This window comes from Artemia sp. Qi Xiang Cuo, chromosome 2, assembly GCF_049724085.1.
Source record: "Artemia sp. Qi Xiang Cuo chromosome 2, ASM4972408v1, whole genome shotgun sequence".
Classification (NCBI taxonomy): domain Eukaryota; kingdom Metazoa; phylum Arthropoda; class Branchiopoda; order Anostraca; family Artemiidae; genus Artemia; species Artemia sp. Qi Xiang Cuo.
Genome location: NC_142795.1, coordinates 50,781,157 through 50,801,870, shown reverse-complemented (window position 1 = coordinate 50,801,870; position 20,714 = coordinate 50,781,157). Strand labels below are relative to the sequence as shown.

Sequence of the window (20,714 nt, the reverse complement as noted above, 5' to 3'; positions counted from 1 at the left end):
ATGAGCCTCCTCTAAAGTTTACACGGCCATTCCGTCCATTAAAATCTTATATACCACCAGGACACAGCTTAAAACTCTTGCCCCCAGACTCTTGGGGGCTGTGTCGAATCTGAAGGTCTTGTTATGCGATCTTTCGACTATTTTATAAACAGAATGGCAATCTTAAAATTTCTATCGGATACATTTGTGGAAAAGATGACGTGGGGGGAGGGGGAGGCTAGTTGCCCTCTGATCACTGACTCTTGAAAAGGGCACTAGAACTTCTGATTTCCAATCTAATCAACCCCTTCCGAAGTTTATACGACCAACCCTTCCATAAATACCTCATATGGCTCGGTCGCGTAACTTACAATCCTTGCGTGTCTGTGTTTGGAAGGGTTGTCATCCCCAAAAACATAATTACTGGACCTTTCAACTATGCTGAACAAAATGGCTATCTAAATATTTTAATTGAATGTGTTTGGGGAAATGATGGGGATGGGGGGGGGGGGGGTGGCTGGTTATCATCCAATCACTTTCAACTATTAAAAATGGGTCTAGAACTTTCAATTTCTGCTTGAATGAGCCTTAGGCAACGCAAATGCGCTGCCTATGATTACGAAATCTACCTTCTGACGGTGTATTTTCTATCTTTCTCTGCCCAGTGGCATCAATTTATGAAAATTTATAAAGGAAAAATGCATTTTTCAAAATCTAGGGGGGGGGGGAGAGACTTTGTCTTTTTCCCAAATTTTTCATGAAAATACCAAAAAACAGGCTTTTTTCCCCCCTCCCCCTCAAACGGTAATGTTCAAAATCTAAGGGGAGGAGAGAATTTAATGCCCTCACTCCCCAATTAACGCCCCTGTCTCCACCCAAATTTGATAATATTTTGTTACACGGTATCAAGGATATGTAATAAAAGAATGACCGTATCTATTTTTCAAAACATCTTGTTATAGTTCCTTAATTTCCTACAATTAAAATCGTAATTAAGTTTAATGAAGCATTAATTCTCTTGGACACACGGTTTCCTAATCATTTTTTCTGTCAGTAACCATTTTAAGAGATCCAAAGTAATTCATTCATTCATTCAATATTCAGCGGGTCAAGTCAGCTTGATGCCATTGAGGCATCATCCTATTTTTTAGATATAAATTAGAAAAAAAAACTTTTAGGGACTACAGATCTTTAAAACTATATTTCAAATGAGTAGCTTTTGCATAATTAAAATCTTTGCATGTTACATAAAATAAGGGTGGATTTATTTAGCCTTAAGCAAAAGGAATAAATGGGTAGTAATGTCATCAAATACAAATCAAGCCTAAAAAAGAAGAGTGATTTAGATGGCTAAATTTTATTGGCCCAAAACGGGAGACAGACCCAAAGAAAGAAATTTTAACTAACATAAGCACTACGGAGACGAAAAATTTGAATCTGTTATAAACTAAAAAAAGAAGAGTCGTTTAGATGGCTAAATTTTATTGGCCCAAAAAGGGAGACAGACCCAAAGAAAGAAATTTTAACTAACATAAGCACTACGGAGACGAAAAATTTGAATCTGTTATAAACTAAAAAAAGAAGAGTCATTTAGATGGCTAAATTTTATTGACCCAAAATGGGAGACAGACACAGAGAAATAAATTTTGACCAACACAAGCACTACGGAGACGAAAAATTCGAATTTGAAACTTTGAATCTGTTATAAAAAAAAAAAAAAAATCTGTAAACAAACTATACATCAATTGAATTAAAAACAATTAAGTTACAGTGAGTCGAAATACCAAACACTGTACTTGATTAATTTTTGAAAATTGAAGTAGTTAGCGATACGTCACCTACACATTATTCTTCATAAATTAAAGTCGAAACTTCATAAAGCTTCAGCACAGACATCAATCGATTAAAGACTGCAGTTTAACAACTACTACAGATCTTAACCTTCATTCTTTAGTATGACCCTGAGAATATCTGCTCCCAGGGGGAAAGGCGGGAGAGTAAGAAATAACTTATACCCCCCTCTAAGATGTTTACGAAGCTAAAAAAATAAAATAAATCAAAACTTTGATGTAAAATGAACTTTTGCTCAAAGGTCCCTCCTCTGAACCCCCCTTCCCCAGACAGCAGTTATTACAGCAAGACTGATATTTTTGTATGTGTAACAACACAGAATAATACAAGAAGAAGCTCAATTTCAAACTTAACTTTCATATAAATATGAGTCTTCATATCGATTTCGTAATACACAGGTGAAACGGTAACTACCTCATTTTTTTTTTTTTTTTTAATTACTAGAATGCGTCGGGAATAATAATCACTGGTAGTAATTTAGCGGGCTATTGGAAATTAAGTAGTATTCAAAATAACGAGGAAATTCACTGATGTTGCCCTTCCTTATTTTTTAAGCTACAGAAAATGCACTGAAAAGTCCTAATATTTCAATAGTTATTCTTTGAGCACAAACATTGAAAGTGGTGACGAGCAACAATTCTACTTGAGATTAGAATGAAATAGCATGGATTTATGGGAATACAGTAAACATGAACGCTTTGCTTTAAAACCTATTTGATGGAAAAAGTACAATGTTTCACAAAATTCAGACATCTGTAATCAATATGTAAACAAATTTGTGCCAAATATTTTTAGGAAGTGATATCCATTACCAAAGACCCCAAATGCGCAGTTGAGCATATTTCTGCACACCAAGTAGTTGAACAAGTAGAGCAAACACTTTCAGATATCTTTAAACATCAAACTTCAAACATATATCTTCGAACGTTGTCACTTTCCAAATAGCTTGTTCAATCAAAAAAAAATTTCAAATTGAAAGTTAATATTAAAGATCTGACGGTACTTACGTGTTATAGCGACCACACTGTTGTTCTTGATCTGAGTAAAACCGATTTCTCTGTCTGCATTCGGAGATAATTAGCTTAGCCTCAGTGAGATAAAGTACTATGCAGGTATATTTTAATTAGATGTTTAATATACAAAGTTGGTTAGGTATTTAACATAATGCGTGCTGCGCGGCTTGCTTTTCATAATTCTCTGTTGTAGTTTCCATAATTTTGTTTCTAAAGTATTATATTTTCATAATATTTTGGCATATTTCATTAGGATTAACCTAACTTCACTTCTTTGGTGCGGTCGATATAACACGTAAGTACCGATTTGACCGAAAGCTACGAGGGCCAAGATAAGACTTGAACAGGTGAAATACCGCTCTAACCGCATATTCCAGAAACTGAAAAGTATCCAGGTGTGAAAGCATAAGTACACAAACCTACAGACACAAAGAAGACAACAATGACTAAAAGATCACAGAAAAACTTTTATCTTTTATATCAGGTAATATTTGTAAAATTACTGAATTCGCCGAAAAACAACTAGCGCAGCCCTTTTGAAAAAGCATCAATTAACACTTGGATTTATGCACTGATTAGCATAAGCACCTTTTCAAAGACGACACTACACTGTCAGATAGAGATTTTAGTGAAAAACAAAAAAATCATAGTACTCTAAATTTCTTTAACGGATAAATAGTCTACACTATTTAGATTACGACAACCAGCGAAATAAAAAGGTATTTATAGCCCTTTGTCAAATTGTCTTTTTAATAAAAAGAAAAAAAGAGTATGTTTTTTAATAACTATCAAACGCAAGAGAACCTCTTGACGTAAAAGAAAAATAAAGATAAGCAACACAATGGCAGCCTCTAGGCTATCCTTTGCTTTTTAAAAACAAAACCGCTTAATATATTACAGAAGAAAATAAAAGAAGACTGGAAGGAAATCTAAAACAAGAATCCTTCGTAGGTTCAAATTACGATTTTCAGACTGAGTATCATTTAACTGCTGTTTTTTTCTTTTAACCAAGAGCTCAATTGTAAAAATACGCGCACAGAATCTCAACAAAGCACAAAAGGCCAAGGAATACAAATAAAAAAGTCTTCGTTTTGATGACTCACTCTCAACTAAAATAAAAATTTCCGTTTTAAAATTTATCTTTGGCAAAACAAAATAATAACTCGAATCAACTCTAACTGTTCATAAAAAAAAACGAAAAGATATCTGCTACATCGAAGCTTAAGCATCTCTTGGAAAACTTATTGAAATCCTATATTGGGATGGTAAGGAATCGGCAGCAAGATACGGCATCTGATGAATTTGTTATTGAAGAAATTGTTTATTACAATAGCTATCATTCACAGATGGATAATTAACATTTAATTATTCATAGGTGCAAACATGGAATTTAGGGGTGAATCCAAGTGTGAAAACCTAATTTTTGTTCTTGCATATTACACGACGACACCCTCATTATCTCAATCTAATAACCCCTTCTTTCACCGCAGACCAATTTTCAAAAATTTCATCCCAATTTTTAACATTGTATTCCAACATAACTGTTTGAAAAAAGAAGATGCCTATGAGGAATGCAAATACTTGAACTGATTTGCGAACATATATTTTTTCTTTAATTCTTTTAAGTTGAAAAATATGACCCTAGAATTGAAATCCTGAATTTTTAAAATACTACATATAAACAAAGGAATAGATATAAATTTCGGGTTCAGCAAGTATGTATAGTAATACATATTTAAAAATAACTATGGAAAGATGAACTTCCCAAAAAAGCCTACGTTGGCCACCTCATTATCGACTGTAATTTGTAAGCCCGTTTAACAAAGCTATGGACTTCGACAAGCCCCATATTCATAGGCAGAAACTTCACAGCTTTTACGGGTAGGAGGGGGCTATCAGAGAATTTTTCGGCGGGTTTGAAACCTCGAGATTAAGCTCTAGCAGAAAATTCCTAAAAATTTTCTAACAAAATCTTTAGAATTTTTACAGATAGGCCCAGAGTAAGTACTCCTTTTTAAAACAAAAATTCAGCATAATATGGATTCAGAGTCATGCTTGACAAAAATTAGGTTCGCACTTGAATGAACCCTACAAACAAAGGACAAGGAAATAAGGAGAGGATAACAGTCCATTGGAAGGCAACATAAAAAACAAACGAATTTGAACACAATAAAAAGGATTTACACACACAACTCTGAGTTTGAGACTTTGGTTTCTGTCCATTAGTAGCAAATGGAAAACTTTCGCCTTCACGGTCATTCATCGGCATCTGAAATAAATGAAACTGAAAGTAGTTAGACTAAAACACAGCGCAATTAACTTGTTTTACAACCATATGGCATAGAATATGGTTCATTCGTCCTTCCTTTGTGGTCGTCGAAATCTTTACCCTCGAGCCCAGATTAAGGCAAACTGATAATGTTACAAGTATTACATCATATTAAATATCCATTTCTTTCTCTTATCAAGGGAAAAAGAAGTTCAATGCTACTTAAAAGAACCCCTTGATTTATCTGAATACTGACTTCAAGTATAAACCTGAGTCCAATAAGCTTATTGCAATTGATTCTTTTAAATTTTAGCGTTCACTAGCAAATTCCAATTAATTATTTGCTTATTGCGGTTCAGAGCTCAATAAACTAAACTTCGTCTTTTCACAGACGATTTTTTCTTTGAATATTTACCTCTTAGTAGAGACTAACAATACTTTACGTTAGTTTCAAAGGTTCTATGGATTTGCAAGATTTTTGGTTTATTTTTTTGTGAGAAATTCATGTTGATGTTCATGGCAGGTTCAATGCTGCAAAATAATTACGCCTAGTCAATAAATTATTGTAATTAATTGCAATAAGCTCCGTTGAATGTGGGGTAAGCAAATGGGACCAACTAATATTTTGATGCAAATGCACAAGTGACAAGTTTCTAGTTTGTGGTTCAAGCGCTTTTCTTTAGCAAACTTGACTTATTTAAATTACACGGACAAAACCAGTTTACTAACTGAAGGAAAGAGCGACATTCAGTCTTAATATATATATATATATATATATATATATATATATATATATATATATATATATAATCTTTTTTCTTTAAACGAGCAACTGCGTATTTATTTATGCAAAAACTTTCCGTGAAAACAGCTCCAGATTTAAAAAAACTGGCATCCTGGGATTTTCTGGCAAAAAAAAGATCTAGATAGCGGGGGGGGGATTTGAGTACTGCCTTAATTTTGGAAAAAAATCATGTGAGTGACGTTATATTTATATACATTTCTACAGCATAATTTACGTCATCCCCCCCCCCAGGAGTTGTCGTGTCAGTTTTAGTATTTACGGCTCTTGCAACGTTATAAAGATGACAAATGACTCTGAACAGATAAAGAAAAAGGCATGGAACAAGAATAAAGCAAAATTCACATTGAACTGCAAAGGAAAACGTTGCATAACAAAATGAAACTACAATGGACTGAAGGGACATGTTAGTTTAGCTTGCGTGAGTCTGTGAAGGATAAACAGGAAGGAGGAATTGAATTTACGCCAGAATTACTTAATTCAATTGAAATTGCTGATTTTTCTCCCAAGAATGAAGAAGTGTTATTTTAGCGTCTGCAATGATACACAGAAAGGAGAAAATGAATTCAGACCTGCATTTCTTAACCACCCTGGAATGGAACGAAGTTTTTTTGGCGTCTGCGTAGGATAAACAGGAAAGAAGAATTTAGCTCATGCCAGAAAAAATCATGTGAGTAACGTCACATTTTTATACATTCAAAGATTAAAATTACATCATTTTTCCCCAGGGAAGGCCGTATGGTTTTCAGTATCTAATTACAAAAGATGATGAATGACTCCAAACAGCTAAAGAAAAAGGCATTGAACAACTGAACAATGGAATAAGGAACGTGTTATTTCAGCATCTGAAAATGATAAACAGGAAGGAAGGTTGCTGAATTCATGTCAGAATTTCTTAATTCAACTGAAATTACTGATTTATAACTAGAAAATAAAGAATAAAACGATGATTGCGCCAATGCGTAATTTAGATATTTCAGAGGAAATAGTCATTGGGACATTCCTGGTTGCTACTGAATAATAAAGAAATGCAATTAAAGCAAAAATTTCAAGGTTAAGCAAAAGCTGGGAAAGAAGTTTTTTTTGTATCTATGACGTCTACGAAATTACACATGATTTTGAATGAATCCAAACACACTAAGCAAAAGGTATGGGAAAAAGTCTGAGGTAATGATGTACGAAAATGAAGCGCAAGGATCTGTATCTACAAGACATGCGACAGCAACCATAACAATGAATTGCAAATGAAAATAATGGACAAAGAAATCTGTGATTAGAATAAAAGCGACAGGGATGATATTGATCTTCCACGCCATAATACATGGTCTGATCAAACAAAATAATTGATAATTGCGTTGGACTGCTACAAAGCCTTAGAGACCATATAAATAAAGAAAAAATCAGTATGGGGGTTAGTATGAATAAAGATGAGGGAGAATATAGATTAGATTATATTTAAACAGGTTAGTTAAGAAATAAGCTAGATTGTCATAGATTTCTGATGATGAAGAAGATAAGAAAATTTTGGACAATGAACCCAGAAAAGTTTAAACTTACTAGATAGAGACCAAAATGAAACGAACCTTGGGAACAGTAGGACTGATTTGAAATGTCAACGTACTTCTGCTAGATTAGCCAAGAAAAAATTATTTGATTTTTCAAATGTAATAGCAGTTTGACCTATTCTGAATCTAATTAGTTTGACCAAGGTTATACGTAAAATTTGTAATTATAATGTTATTTCATTTCGTTTGAGGCTCATATAAGAAGATAACCATGAACCCCCATGCAACTGAACCCTCGTGCTACTGAACCCTCATGCAACTGAACCCCCTTTAACTGAACCCTCGTGCAACTCAACCCCATTTAACTAAACCCCCGTGTAACTGAACCCCCAGGTAACTGAACACCCATGTAACTGAACCATCGTGCAACTCAACCCCAGTGCAACTAAACCCTCCTGCAACTGAAACCTCGTGCAACTGATCCCTCGTGCAACTCAACCACCATACTTAAGTTGTTTGACACACAATAGGGCTATGAACCATAGTTATTTAACTATGGTATAGTTATTTAACCTTTAAACTGTTTTAAATAAAATGGCCGTCCCAAAATTTAGATCGGATGTATTTGGGGGAAAAAATAGGGTGGGGTGGAAACTGGAAATTTTGATTTCCAATCGAATGAGCCCCCCCAAAGTTCATACAAAATTTTTTCTACAAAAACCTTATGTGTTAGCAATGAGCACCTAGCTTAACTTACAGCCCTTGTGCCAGATGCTGCTGGTGGGGTTGTTAACCCCAAAGGCATGGTTATTTGATCTTCAGACTATTTTGAACAAAATGTTTATTTTTTAATTTTGATCGAATGTATTTGGGGGTGGGGTGTCGGTTAAGAGGGAAAGGCTGATTGTCCTGTGATTACCTTTGATTCTTCGAAATTGAACTTGAACTTTCAATTTCCAATCGAAAGAGCTACTTTCAAAGTTTTTACGACCATTCCTTGTGCAAAAACTTTAAATTTGAACAGTGAGTAACTTGCAAAAGCAAGGAGATTACTGATAAAGGTGTATCAGCAATTTTTTTTTGGGAACAGCTTAACGTATCAAGATGAAACTTCTGGGGCATCTACCTGTTACTACTGCTATTAATACTGCTACTACTACTACTAATTCAACACTATTATTACTTCTACTGCTCCTACTACGACCTCTGCTACTATTGAACTACCACTATCAAGGCTAAGCATATCAAGTAGAAAATTTGACAGAATGAAGTATTTGAGATGAAACTTGAACTAAATCAAAAGACACTGTTTGCATGCAGATTTTCAAAATGGCATATCTCACAAAAGGGTTTTTGTATTAAGTTGTAACTTTCAAAGAGTACTTAAAGGGACAGTCAATTCATCAAAAGAAAATATATGCACGCTCAGGCCTGGATTTATCACTAGGTCCCTAAGCCCGGACCTAGAAGTGCATAATGCTAGCGGGAGCAATAAATTATCACTAAGTAATTTTTTCCTGACAAAAACTGGACTGATGTGATTAATCGTCGCCAGGTGCACTCTGCCGCCACGCTGCCTATTCACAGAAAAGTGACTTTAAAACAACACAGGTATTTCGTGGTCGCTTATAAGCCGTCAGATGTCTCCCATGAATGGTAGCTGAGAGTTCGGTATTATCCCTCTCTTGCATCACTTTTTGCTCATCAGTTGTGTTCTGTTAACACACAGTTACATGGTTACACACAGTTACAGTTACATGGCGGTTCAGTTGCATGGGGGTTTAGTTACACTGAGGTTCAGTTACACGGGGGTTGAGTTGCACGAGGGTTCAGTCAAAGGGGGTTCAGTTGCATGAGGATTCAGTAGCACGAGGGTTCAGTTGCACGGGGGTTCGGTTATACGGGGGTTCAGTTGCACGGCGGTTCAGTTACACGGGGGTTCAGTTAAATGGGGATGAGGTGCACGGGGGGTGAGTTGCACGACGGTTCAGTTAAAGGGGGTTCAATTGCATGAGGATTCAGTAGCACAAGGGTTCAGTTGCACGGGGGTTCAGTTGCACAGTGGTTCGGTTATACGGGGGTTCGTTTATCCGGGGGTTCAGTTACAGGGGTTCAGTTGCTTGGGGTTCAGTTACACGGGGGTTCAGTTACAATGGAACCGGAAATATTAATAAGTAAAATTTTCATTTTAAACACCTGGCTATAATATTATTAAATTTTCTACTCTAAAAAAAATTCTTAAAATACTAGTTCTAAAAAAATCGACTACGAGTAAAAAAAAAACTAAAATAAAAGTTTACACCATATGTTTTTGCATTAAAAATCTTGCACTTCTAGGCTCTGACCTGGAAATTTTTACCATGAACATTCCAACCTAGTTGCTGCCGATATTCACCATGGTTGCAGCAGTAGCTGCAACCATAGTAGCTATAATTTTAAAAACACGATTTGGAAAAAAACAATTAAATGTCTAATGATAAAGGGTTGCCATTTATAGCCGGCTCAGGAATGGTAACTATTACTTCAATTAATCTTAATAGTAAAATATTATTGCGAAAATTTTTTATTGGAATTTCGAAAAAGAGCCCGAAACCCCTCAAAAATGGCATCGGACCGAAATGAAAAGAGCATCACGACAATAGCCATGATTGAAAACACGATTGAAATTTTTTTCTCTGCCGCTAGTGCGGCACAAGAACATCATGGAGAGCCATTTAAGGATCCATTTGAAAGCTAATTTTTTATAACTACGAGCTTTTTTGTTTATAAATTCGATTTGATAACGTCGTCATAAAGTGCCATATGGCACCAAAGAATCTCACTTTGGGTGCCTTTTTTGGAGTAGAACGGCTGGGAATAAGGAAAAGGTTATCACAATCTCCATGGTCGAAAACCCTAAGCCTGAAGTTTACAGTTTCACAATCCCCCCTCTAGTATACTCCCCTCCTGGTCCCCTTAATAAGTTACATAAATCGTCTGCTGACTACCAGAATTAAGCCAGTTCTAGTGACTCGGCTAGTGGTGTTCATGTAAAAGTGATTTTCCTTGTTGTTCAAGGTGGGGGACTGTAATTAACCTGTATAGGATTTCCAACCATGGTGATTCTAATGGTACAACTTTCATTTCTAATGACCAGTTCTCCTAAAACGTTAAAGACCAGGAGCCAAAAATAATCTAAGTGAACTTTCTCATGAGAAGCTTAAAAGTCTGTGCAGCATTGTGGCAGAAAAATCGCATTAATAAAAACACGAATTTCTGTAAATTATATTTACTAAACATCTTGAACTCTTTTTATGCCCTTCAGGTTTCCAAAATCTGTATGTACTGCATAAATAGTGTATTTTTTTTTATCTACATCTCCTCAAAGATAACAAGGATAATTTACCCCACGAACTCTTTCTGGGACAAAATTGCAGATTTTTTAAAAGGGGAAGTTTAAGAGAGATACGAAATAAAACCTATGGTTAACGCCCTATTTTAACCAAAACTCGTGCTGAGTTTTTATATTCTATATTTAATATCCTATTTTAGCAAAATTCATGTTGACTTCTAGAGTTGTTCGCCAACGTATGACAAATATCTTTGTGTATGTTGGTATGTTGAGTGTATTTTTAAAACCTAAAAACGAGCAAAATAAATTTAAAAATAACCTTTTTCTGATGAAAGCAAAGAGTAAAGTTGAAAATTAAAACGAACAAAAAAGCTGCTTCGCAGTTTATGTAACATATTTTTCAAAAACTATTTCAAATAAACTAGCTCGTAAAATTTCACTATATTTGTAATGTTCGGAAAACTATCGCTTTGTTGAAAATTGAGCTTGCTTGATTTTTTTTCTTTAAATTTGACGTCAAGAGGAGACACATAAATATATTTAGGAAGATTATGAGTTTCAAGTATGGTACATAATGGGGCAAGACGGGATGTAAATAATAATTTTTTTTTGCTTCTGTACCGTTTTGTTCAATGACATTGGCTTACTTCACCGAAAACGATATTCGATTTTTACGTAAACTTGTACATCAGGAGACGGTGTTGGTAAGTAGTTTTATTGAAATACATATTATGTAGAAAACAGCTTCAAAATAACTATCGTATTTTAATATTACCATGCATCGACCGCCTAACAACGGCCAAAACCGTCAAATTTGACCAGAAGTGGTTATTCGTTTGTCACGGAATTTATATTTACAAAACAGAGCCTTAACAGGGGAACTGACATTTGCACAAGAAATTTGAAAATAAATTATTTTAGTTTTGATGTAAACTGATTTATCATTGGTCCAAATGGTCAGTAATCTACCTGGATATTTATATTACAAAATAGAGCCTTCATAGAGGAAAAAGTGTTTATGCTTGAAGTTAATATATTTAAATTCAGATTGGATTAGGAGTCGCTTACCGGACAATACTTTTTCAAATATTTAATCAAAAAAAAAATTTCTCCGATAACGCTCGTAACATATTAAACCACTGCTTAATCTAATAGTACCTGAAAAAAAATACAGCACAAACTTTGAGCTAAACCGCCGCCAAACGTACCACTGTCAGAAATGCAGTCAGGCTATTTTTACAAATGCTTCCGTAAAACTAATTTTAGCCAGATTCCGAAGCAATTGCACTATGTCAAGAGTACGATCGCTTCCACAATGTGATTATTTACTTTAAGAATTCTAGACATGCGAAAGACTAAATCCAGATGTGTGCTTTTGATTATATAATAGCTCCAAAAAATATCAAGATCTATTGTGGGACCATTTTAGAAAGAGAATCCTAGCCGTGTTCCTGAATCTACCGTGATCAAGTTATGCTGGCAGAATCTTCGACCCCACGCACAGCGTACAATTTTAAGGTGTTGGTAAGGAACCAACAGGGTTAAGGAACTAGCAAGGTTGCCACCTGTAGCACGAAAGTCCTATTTTAGCACTTTTTCGTTATGTGTAGCACGTGCTCAGGGTTGCCAGCTGTAGCACCAAAGTGCTATTTTACCACTGTTACAGTCAATTTTTTTTTTACTGTAGCAACAAAAATCGATGTGTAGCACGCAAATTGGGTAATCGTAGCACTTCAGGAGATGACAGTGGTGGCAACCTTGGGAACCAGTCAAATGGAAACTGCTATTTGTACCTGGAATCTATTATTAAATTCAAATTTAAATAGGAATATCTACGATTTAAACAAGCTTCATTTATAAGAATGATTTTCTATAAATAGCATGCTGATAAAAGAAAAAAAACTTATGACGATCAATCAACTTGCATACAAGTTGATTAACCATTACCGCAACTTTGAATAGCTAGTACTATTAAAAAAAAAAAAAAAAAAAAAAAAAAAAAAAAAAAAAAAAAAAACTGGTTAACAAGCAGACTAGAAAATAATTACCTTATAAAATAGCACATATAGTTTTAATTCCTATCATTAAGTGATGAAATGGTATGGAAAGTACTCTCCAAAATAGCAGTAAAAGTGAAAAAAAATTTATTAGACTGGAACCGAAAAGATAGTCAGTCAACTTAGCAGATTTTCGGAAATTAAAAACACGTGAAGAAGAGTTGACTAGAAATTCATATTGAACATTTCGGTTTCTAAAAGGAGGAGGGAGAAAGACAAAAACATATGAAGAGATTAATGTCTTCTAACATGAGAAATAGACATTGACAGGTTGTATTATAAAAATAACATCCCGTCCTTATACACAAAATTTCCCGTCTATTGGACTACAGATTGTCACTTTGCTAGTCTTCGAGCCCCTAGCAAAGGAGCAGCTTATTAAAAAATAACCATACAAACCCTCAGCCCCAGCTAGCATTTTACCATGTGTGAAATTTACAAACAGTATCATTCACTTGCTAATTTAGCCTCATCGGATTAACTGTCACATAAACATAAACCAAACGACGACGTATCTAAAAAATCCAAGCCCCTCATCAAAAACAGCTATAGATGTTGCAATAGTGTCTAGATATATTGTACCCAGAAAGATGATGAGTGGGGGGGGACTACATCCCAGATAGTCAGAAGAGCCCACCAGAAACACTTTGTGAAATTGTGGCAATAAAATATAGCTTATTTCCTTCTGTCCCCTGAGGAATATACTCTAATAATCCCCTCCAAAAACTCACATATAGGGGTATTCCTGTTTATAGACACCCATTTATAGACTAAACATATACGCAGATCTATCATAGAATTTGTCTGAATGATTTACCATCTTCTTCTTCTTCTGAAACTTCCGTTGAATTTTCACTAGTTCCACCTTCCATTGATTTTTCCTTATCATTGGGTTCTTCGGAACTTCTAGACACTTCTTTGGATTCCATTGGAGGTGCGGATTTATCCTAAAAAAGAAAAAAAAAAGAAAAAACAAAACCAAATAGGAACCAAATAATTATAAGGAATTATAAGCAAAAAGAGTAAAATGTAAAATAGAAAAACAAGCACGATATTGATGAAAACAATACTAAATTCAACATTTTTGAGAACCCTGAAGCTAGGTTTCAAGCCCTCCCCTACGAAAATACAGAATTTCGTGTTTTCCCCAATAAGGATAATAATGAACAGGGTGGCGAACGTGGTCCATATGTCTCATGTGCATAGCCCCTCGGTTTCGCTATTTTTGACCAGTGCGCTTGCGCCCTGAGGCCAGCACAACTACGTACGCTCCTCCTCCATCCCAATCTATTCAAAGCCTCCCTTTTTACACCCGCCCATGAAGTTCCCATTTCCTTTAAATACTTTTTAAGATGGCCTCGCACCCAAAACGGGGAAGACCTGCTCGCTGTTCAGCTTTAGACAGTTGGCTAAAAAGGACAACCTTCGGCAATCTTTCATCCTTCATCCGCACAACGTGCCCTAGCCACCTCAACCTTTCTTTCATTATAGCCCTAGAAAGCGGTATTGAACCACATTATTCGTACAGCCTACTGTTTGAAATACGGTTAGTCAGTCGGGTACCCAAAACAATCCTTAGGCAATTTTTCTGGAAAACATCTAGCAAATCTTCATCCGCTTTTCGGAACACCCATACTTCAGAGCCATATTTGACCACTGTCATCACTGTAGCTTCTAATATTCTAATACTGGTTTACAGACTTATCCTTCTATTCTTCCGAACTTTTTTTAATTGTGAAGAAACACACTGAGCCTTGGGTATTCTACTTTTAACATATTTACTGCTCCCATCATATTTACTAATAATACTACCAAGATAAGTAGAGCTGCCCACCTGATCAATCTTTTCATTACCCAACATTACCTTCACATCTTCACTTATTCCTAGCCTTAGTGACTTAGTCTTCTTAGCATTAATTTTCAACCCTATTCTACCACCCTGAACTCGCAAACCCTCTAAAGCTTCATTCATTTTGCTCACACTTTCATCTAGGATACTTAAATCATCAACATAATCTAAGTCAAGGAGACTTTTTCCTCCCCATTTGATTCAGTGGTCTCCCATTTGATTCAGTGGTCTCCCATTGCCTTTCCAGTGCTCCTTAAGACAAAGTCCATCAAAATAATCCATATAAAGGGGGATAGAACACAACCCTGCTTAACTCTTGATCTAATACAAAAACAGATGCTAACCTCATTTCCCACCATAACCGCAGCAGTGTTATACTCGTACATAGCTTTAATCACTTTAATGTATTTGTCTGGTATACCATACAAGGATAAAACATTTACCAAAGCTCTTCTATCAACAGAATCGAACGCTTGCTCATAATCTATAAAACTAAGGGCCAAAGGTATATGACAACTTATGCACTTCTCAATTATTAGCCTAAGAGTGAAAACTTGGTGGATGCATCCTCTACCTTTTCTAGAACTGCGCTTTTTTTCTCTTAAAGCTTTGTCTACGGCACTTATAAGTGTAAAAAGTATCATATTACTAAGTAATTTGCTACCTACAGAGACCAAACTAATCCCTCGATAATTACCACACTCACTTTTATTACCTTTGTAATAAAGTGGCTTAATTAAGGTTTTCCTAAAATCATTAGATACTTCCCCCTTTTCAAAAGTCATATTCATAATCTTCAGTAACTTATTTCTAACCTCAGAGCCACCATATTTAAGAAACTCATTTACCACCCTATCAGCACCCGGAGCCTTATTATTTTTTAGTCCTTTTAGTACTGTCGCTAATTCCTCCTCACAAAACAAATCTTCCTTCACATCCAATGTATCACAAACTTTTTCATTTTCCTCTATATCTCTTCCTTCAACTCTATCTCGGTTAAGCAAATTCTCAAAATGTTCGGCCCATCTCTCTTTAGTTTTTTCCTTATCACTAATTGCGGCCCCATTCCTATCTTTAATTGGGCCAAGTCCATATTGACTACTCCCTCTCAATTTGTTAACATGCCAGTAAAATATTTTACTATTATGCCGTCTAGCGGCATTTTCCAGATCCTCGGCAATTTTATCCATGGCCTCCACTTCACAGCTCCTTAGTTCATATTTTAATTCTTTCGCCACTTTCTTTACATTCCTTTTGTTTTCATATGATCTATCACTAAGGTAATTCTTGTATAATTCCTTTCTCCTTTCTATCAAACATGAAGCTTTTTTACTAATATTCTTAGCTGCAGTTCTATCTTTCTTCCCTAAGATACCTTCAGCAACTTCACAAATTATTTTTCTAAAATTATTCCAACCATCTTCCACATTATCAAATTTTAAACTCTTAAGTTTAGTATTCAACTGTTCCTGGAAAGTGTCTCTCGAATTCTTATCCTGGAGTCTACCAACACCATAACCTCCCGGGAGGTAGTTACCCTTCCGATATTTCACCTTTAAATTAACCCTTGACACTACTAGATGGTGATCTTTACTTTTAACATCAATAACGGCACTCCAATATACCCTAGTATCTTGTATTGATCCTGCCAGTCTTCGGTTTACAACAACATAATCAATAAGGTTTGTTGTCTTATCATCACGTGAATACCATGTTAACTTACGAGCCATTTTATGACCTACAAGATTGTTATACCTACAAAATTGCAAAAGTCTGTATCCTTTACTGTTTTCTTTTCCTACACCAAATTTATCTAGGCTAGGATACTATCTATCCCTATTTCTACCAACCTGGGTGTTAAAATCTCCCAATAAAAAACACTAGCTGTTTACCCGGAACCCTGTCTATTTGATTCTGTAACTATAAGTAAAATTCATCTGAGTCCCTAGTATCTCTGCCGGTCTGCTCAACAGGGGCGTAAACAATTATAACCGAAACTCTGAAATTTTTGGTCATAAAATGAGCAATTAGTATTCTATTAGTAATACCTTCCCAGCCTAAACAAGATTTAGCAGCTTCCTTATTCATCATGAGCCCTACTCCCTGTCTATGTACCCCATCCTTCCTACCTGAGTAAACAAATTCTATATCACCTAATTTCATACTTCCTACCCCTGGGATAATTAATTGATTGACTATTAATTAATTGAGTAGTCAATTAATTGACTACTTTCATAAATAAGGAATAAAAAAAAAAGGAACACATTTTCTACTTGTTCCTTAGTAAATATCAACTATTCTAAATTAAATATTGACAAATCAATTTCAAATCGCAGATGTTCCATTTGAAAAGCAGTCCCACAGGTTTTCACTGGAACTCAAAGTTTAAAAAATATCTTATTGATCAATGTGAAACTCTCTGATCAGTCCTTACACATCAAAAGGAGTTGATATTACCTATTTTCTTCAGATATTTAATTTTCAAATAACTTCTGCAACAAAATGTTTCACATTCCTTTTGCCAGCCAACTTTACAAAAAAAAAAATCGCCTTTAGAAATTTTATTTCTTTCAAAATTTCCTTGATCTTCCAAATCAGCCAAGCCTGCAAAATCTATGTCATAATCGTCATTATCATCCATCGCTAAATCAGTATCTGGGTCAGAATCACATGTTGAATGAACATAAAATAACTGTTTTACTGTTTTTTTCTCTCGGCCTACCTGAGTCACTGTTTTTTTTTCCTTTCTGTTTCTCAGTTTCTTCCTTTCCCGGAGAGTCAGTCAATATTCTTGACTTACCTCTCTGCCTCCCTTTGGTGACATCTTTACTAGGTCCTGCCTTTGGATGAGGTCTAATCATCCGTGGTGAAATCAATTCAGTAGCATTTTTGGATGAAAAATCAATGGCTTCCAAGGTTTCCTCACAATTCTGATTCAAATTTTTAGCGACGAGTGGTCTGTCTGTTACAGTTGAAAATTCATCTTCCGTGAAAATATTTTCATTGAGTGGCTACGGCTACCTTAAAGCCATTTACAATCTTAGTCGGACAGAAGGCTGTCGGATATGCCAATCCAACTAAAGAAGCGACACCATATATTGTGGTAGGCTTGCCAGAATTACCTGGTGTCAACATCCAATCATTTACTGCAACGTTATAAAAGGTGTTGAAAAGTACAAAAACAGACCTTTCTAGTGGCTTTATTTTGTGACTGGTATGGAGATGAAATGTTAATAAATGTCTCCCAGAAGATTTTGCCAAAGTGATCGCTGGTATGGTCACATGCCTCTTGTGGTTATCCTTCAGAAGAATTACTGGTGTAGCAGCTGGCTTAAAATGCTTAATGAAGTGTTCCAGAAACTCCAGAAATAATTTTTTTATTGGACCAGCATGACTGATTTGCTGCTCCAAAAGCGCCTGATGGTGCACCTATTACCGTAAAATCTTTAAACTTGACCCTGGAAAATATTAGCATTGATGGATTAAATTAATGGCGCAAAAACCCCTTCGAGATATTTTTTCTGAGTGATTTCTTGGATCTGAGTTAAATATCCTTGCCGATTTGTTTCAAGGTCATCTAGGCTGCTCAGATAAAACAAAAGGAGAAAGGGGGGAATTCTGAATAATAATCGTCTAAATGATGCTAAATAATTTACATTTTTTTTACTTACTAATGCTTTTTTCCGTCATATAATAACATGTTGTACCATTGACCGGTCAAAGGTACACTATTTATTGCGGTCAAAGGTACAAAATACAACCATTATATATTAAATGCATTCATTCAGTTATAGGTTACGAATTTAAGATTGAAATACTATGCTTTTTATTTACTCCAAAGATATAACTGCAATATAAAACAGTGAAAAGTAAATCATTATTAATATAAAAAAGAGTATAACAAAGAAATCAATACACGAAAATACTTACTTTTAGGGATAAAAATGGATACAAATTTCTTAAAAAATCTGCAAGCATGTGCTGATCTTCATAACATGTATAGCAGCGCTCCTAGGAGCTAATGTATGCAACGGCATATTTAACTGCCAAAATATATGCAAGATGACAGCACAAAACAAGGTGGTCAAAGGTACATACAGTCAGAGGTACAACAATTTCCAACTAAAGCCCTTCCTCAGAACATATGTTATACAAAACAAGATCCGAGAATCTGATTATTAAAGAAAAACTAGAAAACGAAAAAAAAATACTTTAAGATAAAATAAGATAATTGCGCTCAAAAGAATGTTCGAATTCAACCTAACTAATTCAACCAACCCTTCTAATTTTATTAAAATAATTTTTTTTAATAATAACTATTTCAATCTTTGAGATAATACTAAAATATGCATTGAGTGGGGATTGAGCAACCTATAGTCAAAATCTGTATATCTATGAAAAGCCATGCATTTATTCCATCCGAAATCTGACAATCATAGAAAACTATGAAGAAACTGAAGGGGAAAGTAAGAAAAAGTAACTTTACTTACTTATTATGCAAATATAACTGTTTATTCTTAGTCATTAAGGACAGATAAATGGCTGAACTTCAAGTCAAAATGAGTATAACTATGAAAAGCCAAAATGTTTTTTTGTCTAAAACCTGAGACTCGATTGAAAACTATAAAGAACTTGAAGAGAAAAGTAAGAGAAGTTATGTCAATTAAAAAAAAAATAAAAAAAATTGTACTTTCATAAGAGCTATTTATCCTAATTAACGGCCTTTGTGATTAAGTGGTTATTTATAAAGAATTGAAAAAAATTCGAAATTTAGTGTAAAGAGCGAAGTATTGACTAGGGGGCGAACCCCCTAATATACATAATTAAAAATATACGAATATAGAAGTTCGTTACGGAAGTTACGTTATGGAAGTTTATTACTAGTAAAAACTTCCGTAAATAAAATTAAAGAACTTTCGAGAAAGCCGTTTAACCAAAAAAAAAGTGAAATTAATATGCAAATTTCGTTTTAATTATTCATGTATGGTGAGCCAAAATCAAAACCTGAATTAATTTGAAAACTTTTAGAAATTAAATAAAAAACAAGTTTTTTTTAACTGAAAGTAAGGAGCAACATTAGATTAAAATTTAAAATGAACAGAAATTATTCCGTATATGAAAAGGGCTGTCCCCTCCTCAACGCCTCGCTCTTTACACTAAAGTTTGACTCTTTCTAACATGTCTATTTTTCAAAACAATAAAAAACTTTAGCGTAAAGACCGAGGCATTTAGGAGGGGACAGCAACTTTCATATACGGAATAATTTCTGTTCGTTTTAAGTTTTAATGTTGCTCCTTACTTTCAGTTAAAAAAACTTGTTTTTTTTATTTAATTTTACTCAGGGATGCTGTAGATATAGTTTTTTAGAGAATAACAGTGTGATTTTAGGAAGAAGTGTGGCAGAGGATGTGTCAACCAAATTTGCACCCATAGATTAATAATTGAGAAGTGCCTGAATCATCAAACACCTTTCCTTATTTTTATAGATTATAAGCAAGCGTTTGATTCAACTGATAGAACTTTAGCTAGGGTCTTATCCTTGTATCGTATACCGCACAAATATATTAAAGTTATTAGTGCTATGTACAAGAATTTCATTGCTGCGTTTAAGGTAGGAAATGAGGTTAGTAGCTGGTTTCGTATCAAATAGGCGTTAACCAGGGTTGCGTTCTATCCTCAATTATATGGATCATTTTGATGGACTTTGTCTTAAGGAGTACAGCGAAGGCAACGGGAAAAAACCGAATCAAATGGGGAAGTAAAACTGTCTTGAACAGTTTTATATGCTGATGATTTAAATATCCTAGATGAAAGTGTTAGCAAAATGGATGAACATATACAGGTTTTGGGGGTTCAGGGTGCAAGAATAGGTTTGAAAATTAATGACAAGAAGACTAAGTCGCTAAGACCAGGAATAAGTGAAGATGAAAAGGTAATGTTGGGTAACGAGGAAAAAAAGTGGACAGCTTCACCTACCTAGGTAGTATTATTAGTAAAGAGGGTGGGTGCAAGCAAAATGTAAAGAGTAGAACGGCCAAGGCCCAGGTTGTTTCTTCAT

General features: G+C 34.9%; 1 protein-coding gene across 2 annotated transcripts in view; it reads right to left on the bottom strand.

Annotated features, from left to right (window-relative positions):
* Positions 1–1,442: 1,442 nt before the first annotated feature.
* The window catches only part of LOC148955346 (SH3 domain-binding glutamic acid-rich protein homolog), a 76,609-nt gene continuing 57,337 nt past the window's right edge, over positions 1,443–20,714 (bottom strand). For both annotated transcript variants that reach the window (XM_089101669.1, XM_089101675.1), the window contains exons 4-5: positions 13,625–13,754; positions 1,443–5,112 (exon numbers count right to left, since the gene is read on the bottom strand). In XM_089101669.1, the coding sequence (XP_088957795.1) occupies positions 5,099–5,112; positions 13,625–13,754 (144 nt within the window). In that variant the 3' untranslated portion in view covers positions 1,443–5,098. The remainder of the gene's footprint in view (positions 5,113–13,624; positions 13,755–20,714) is intronic.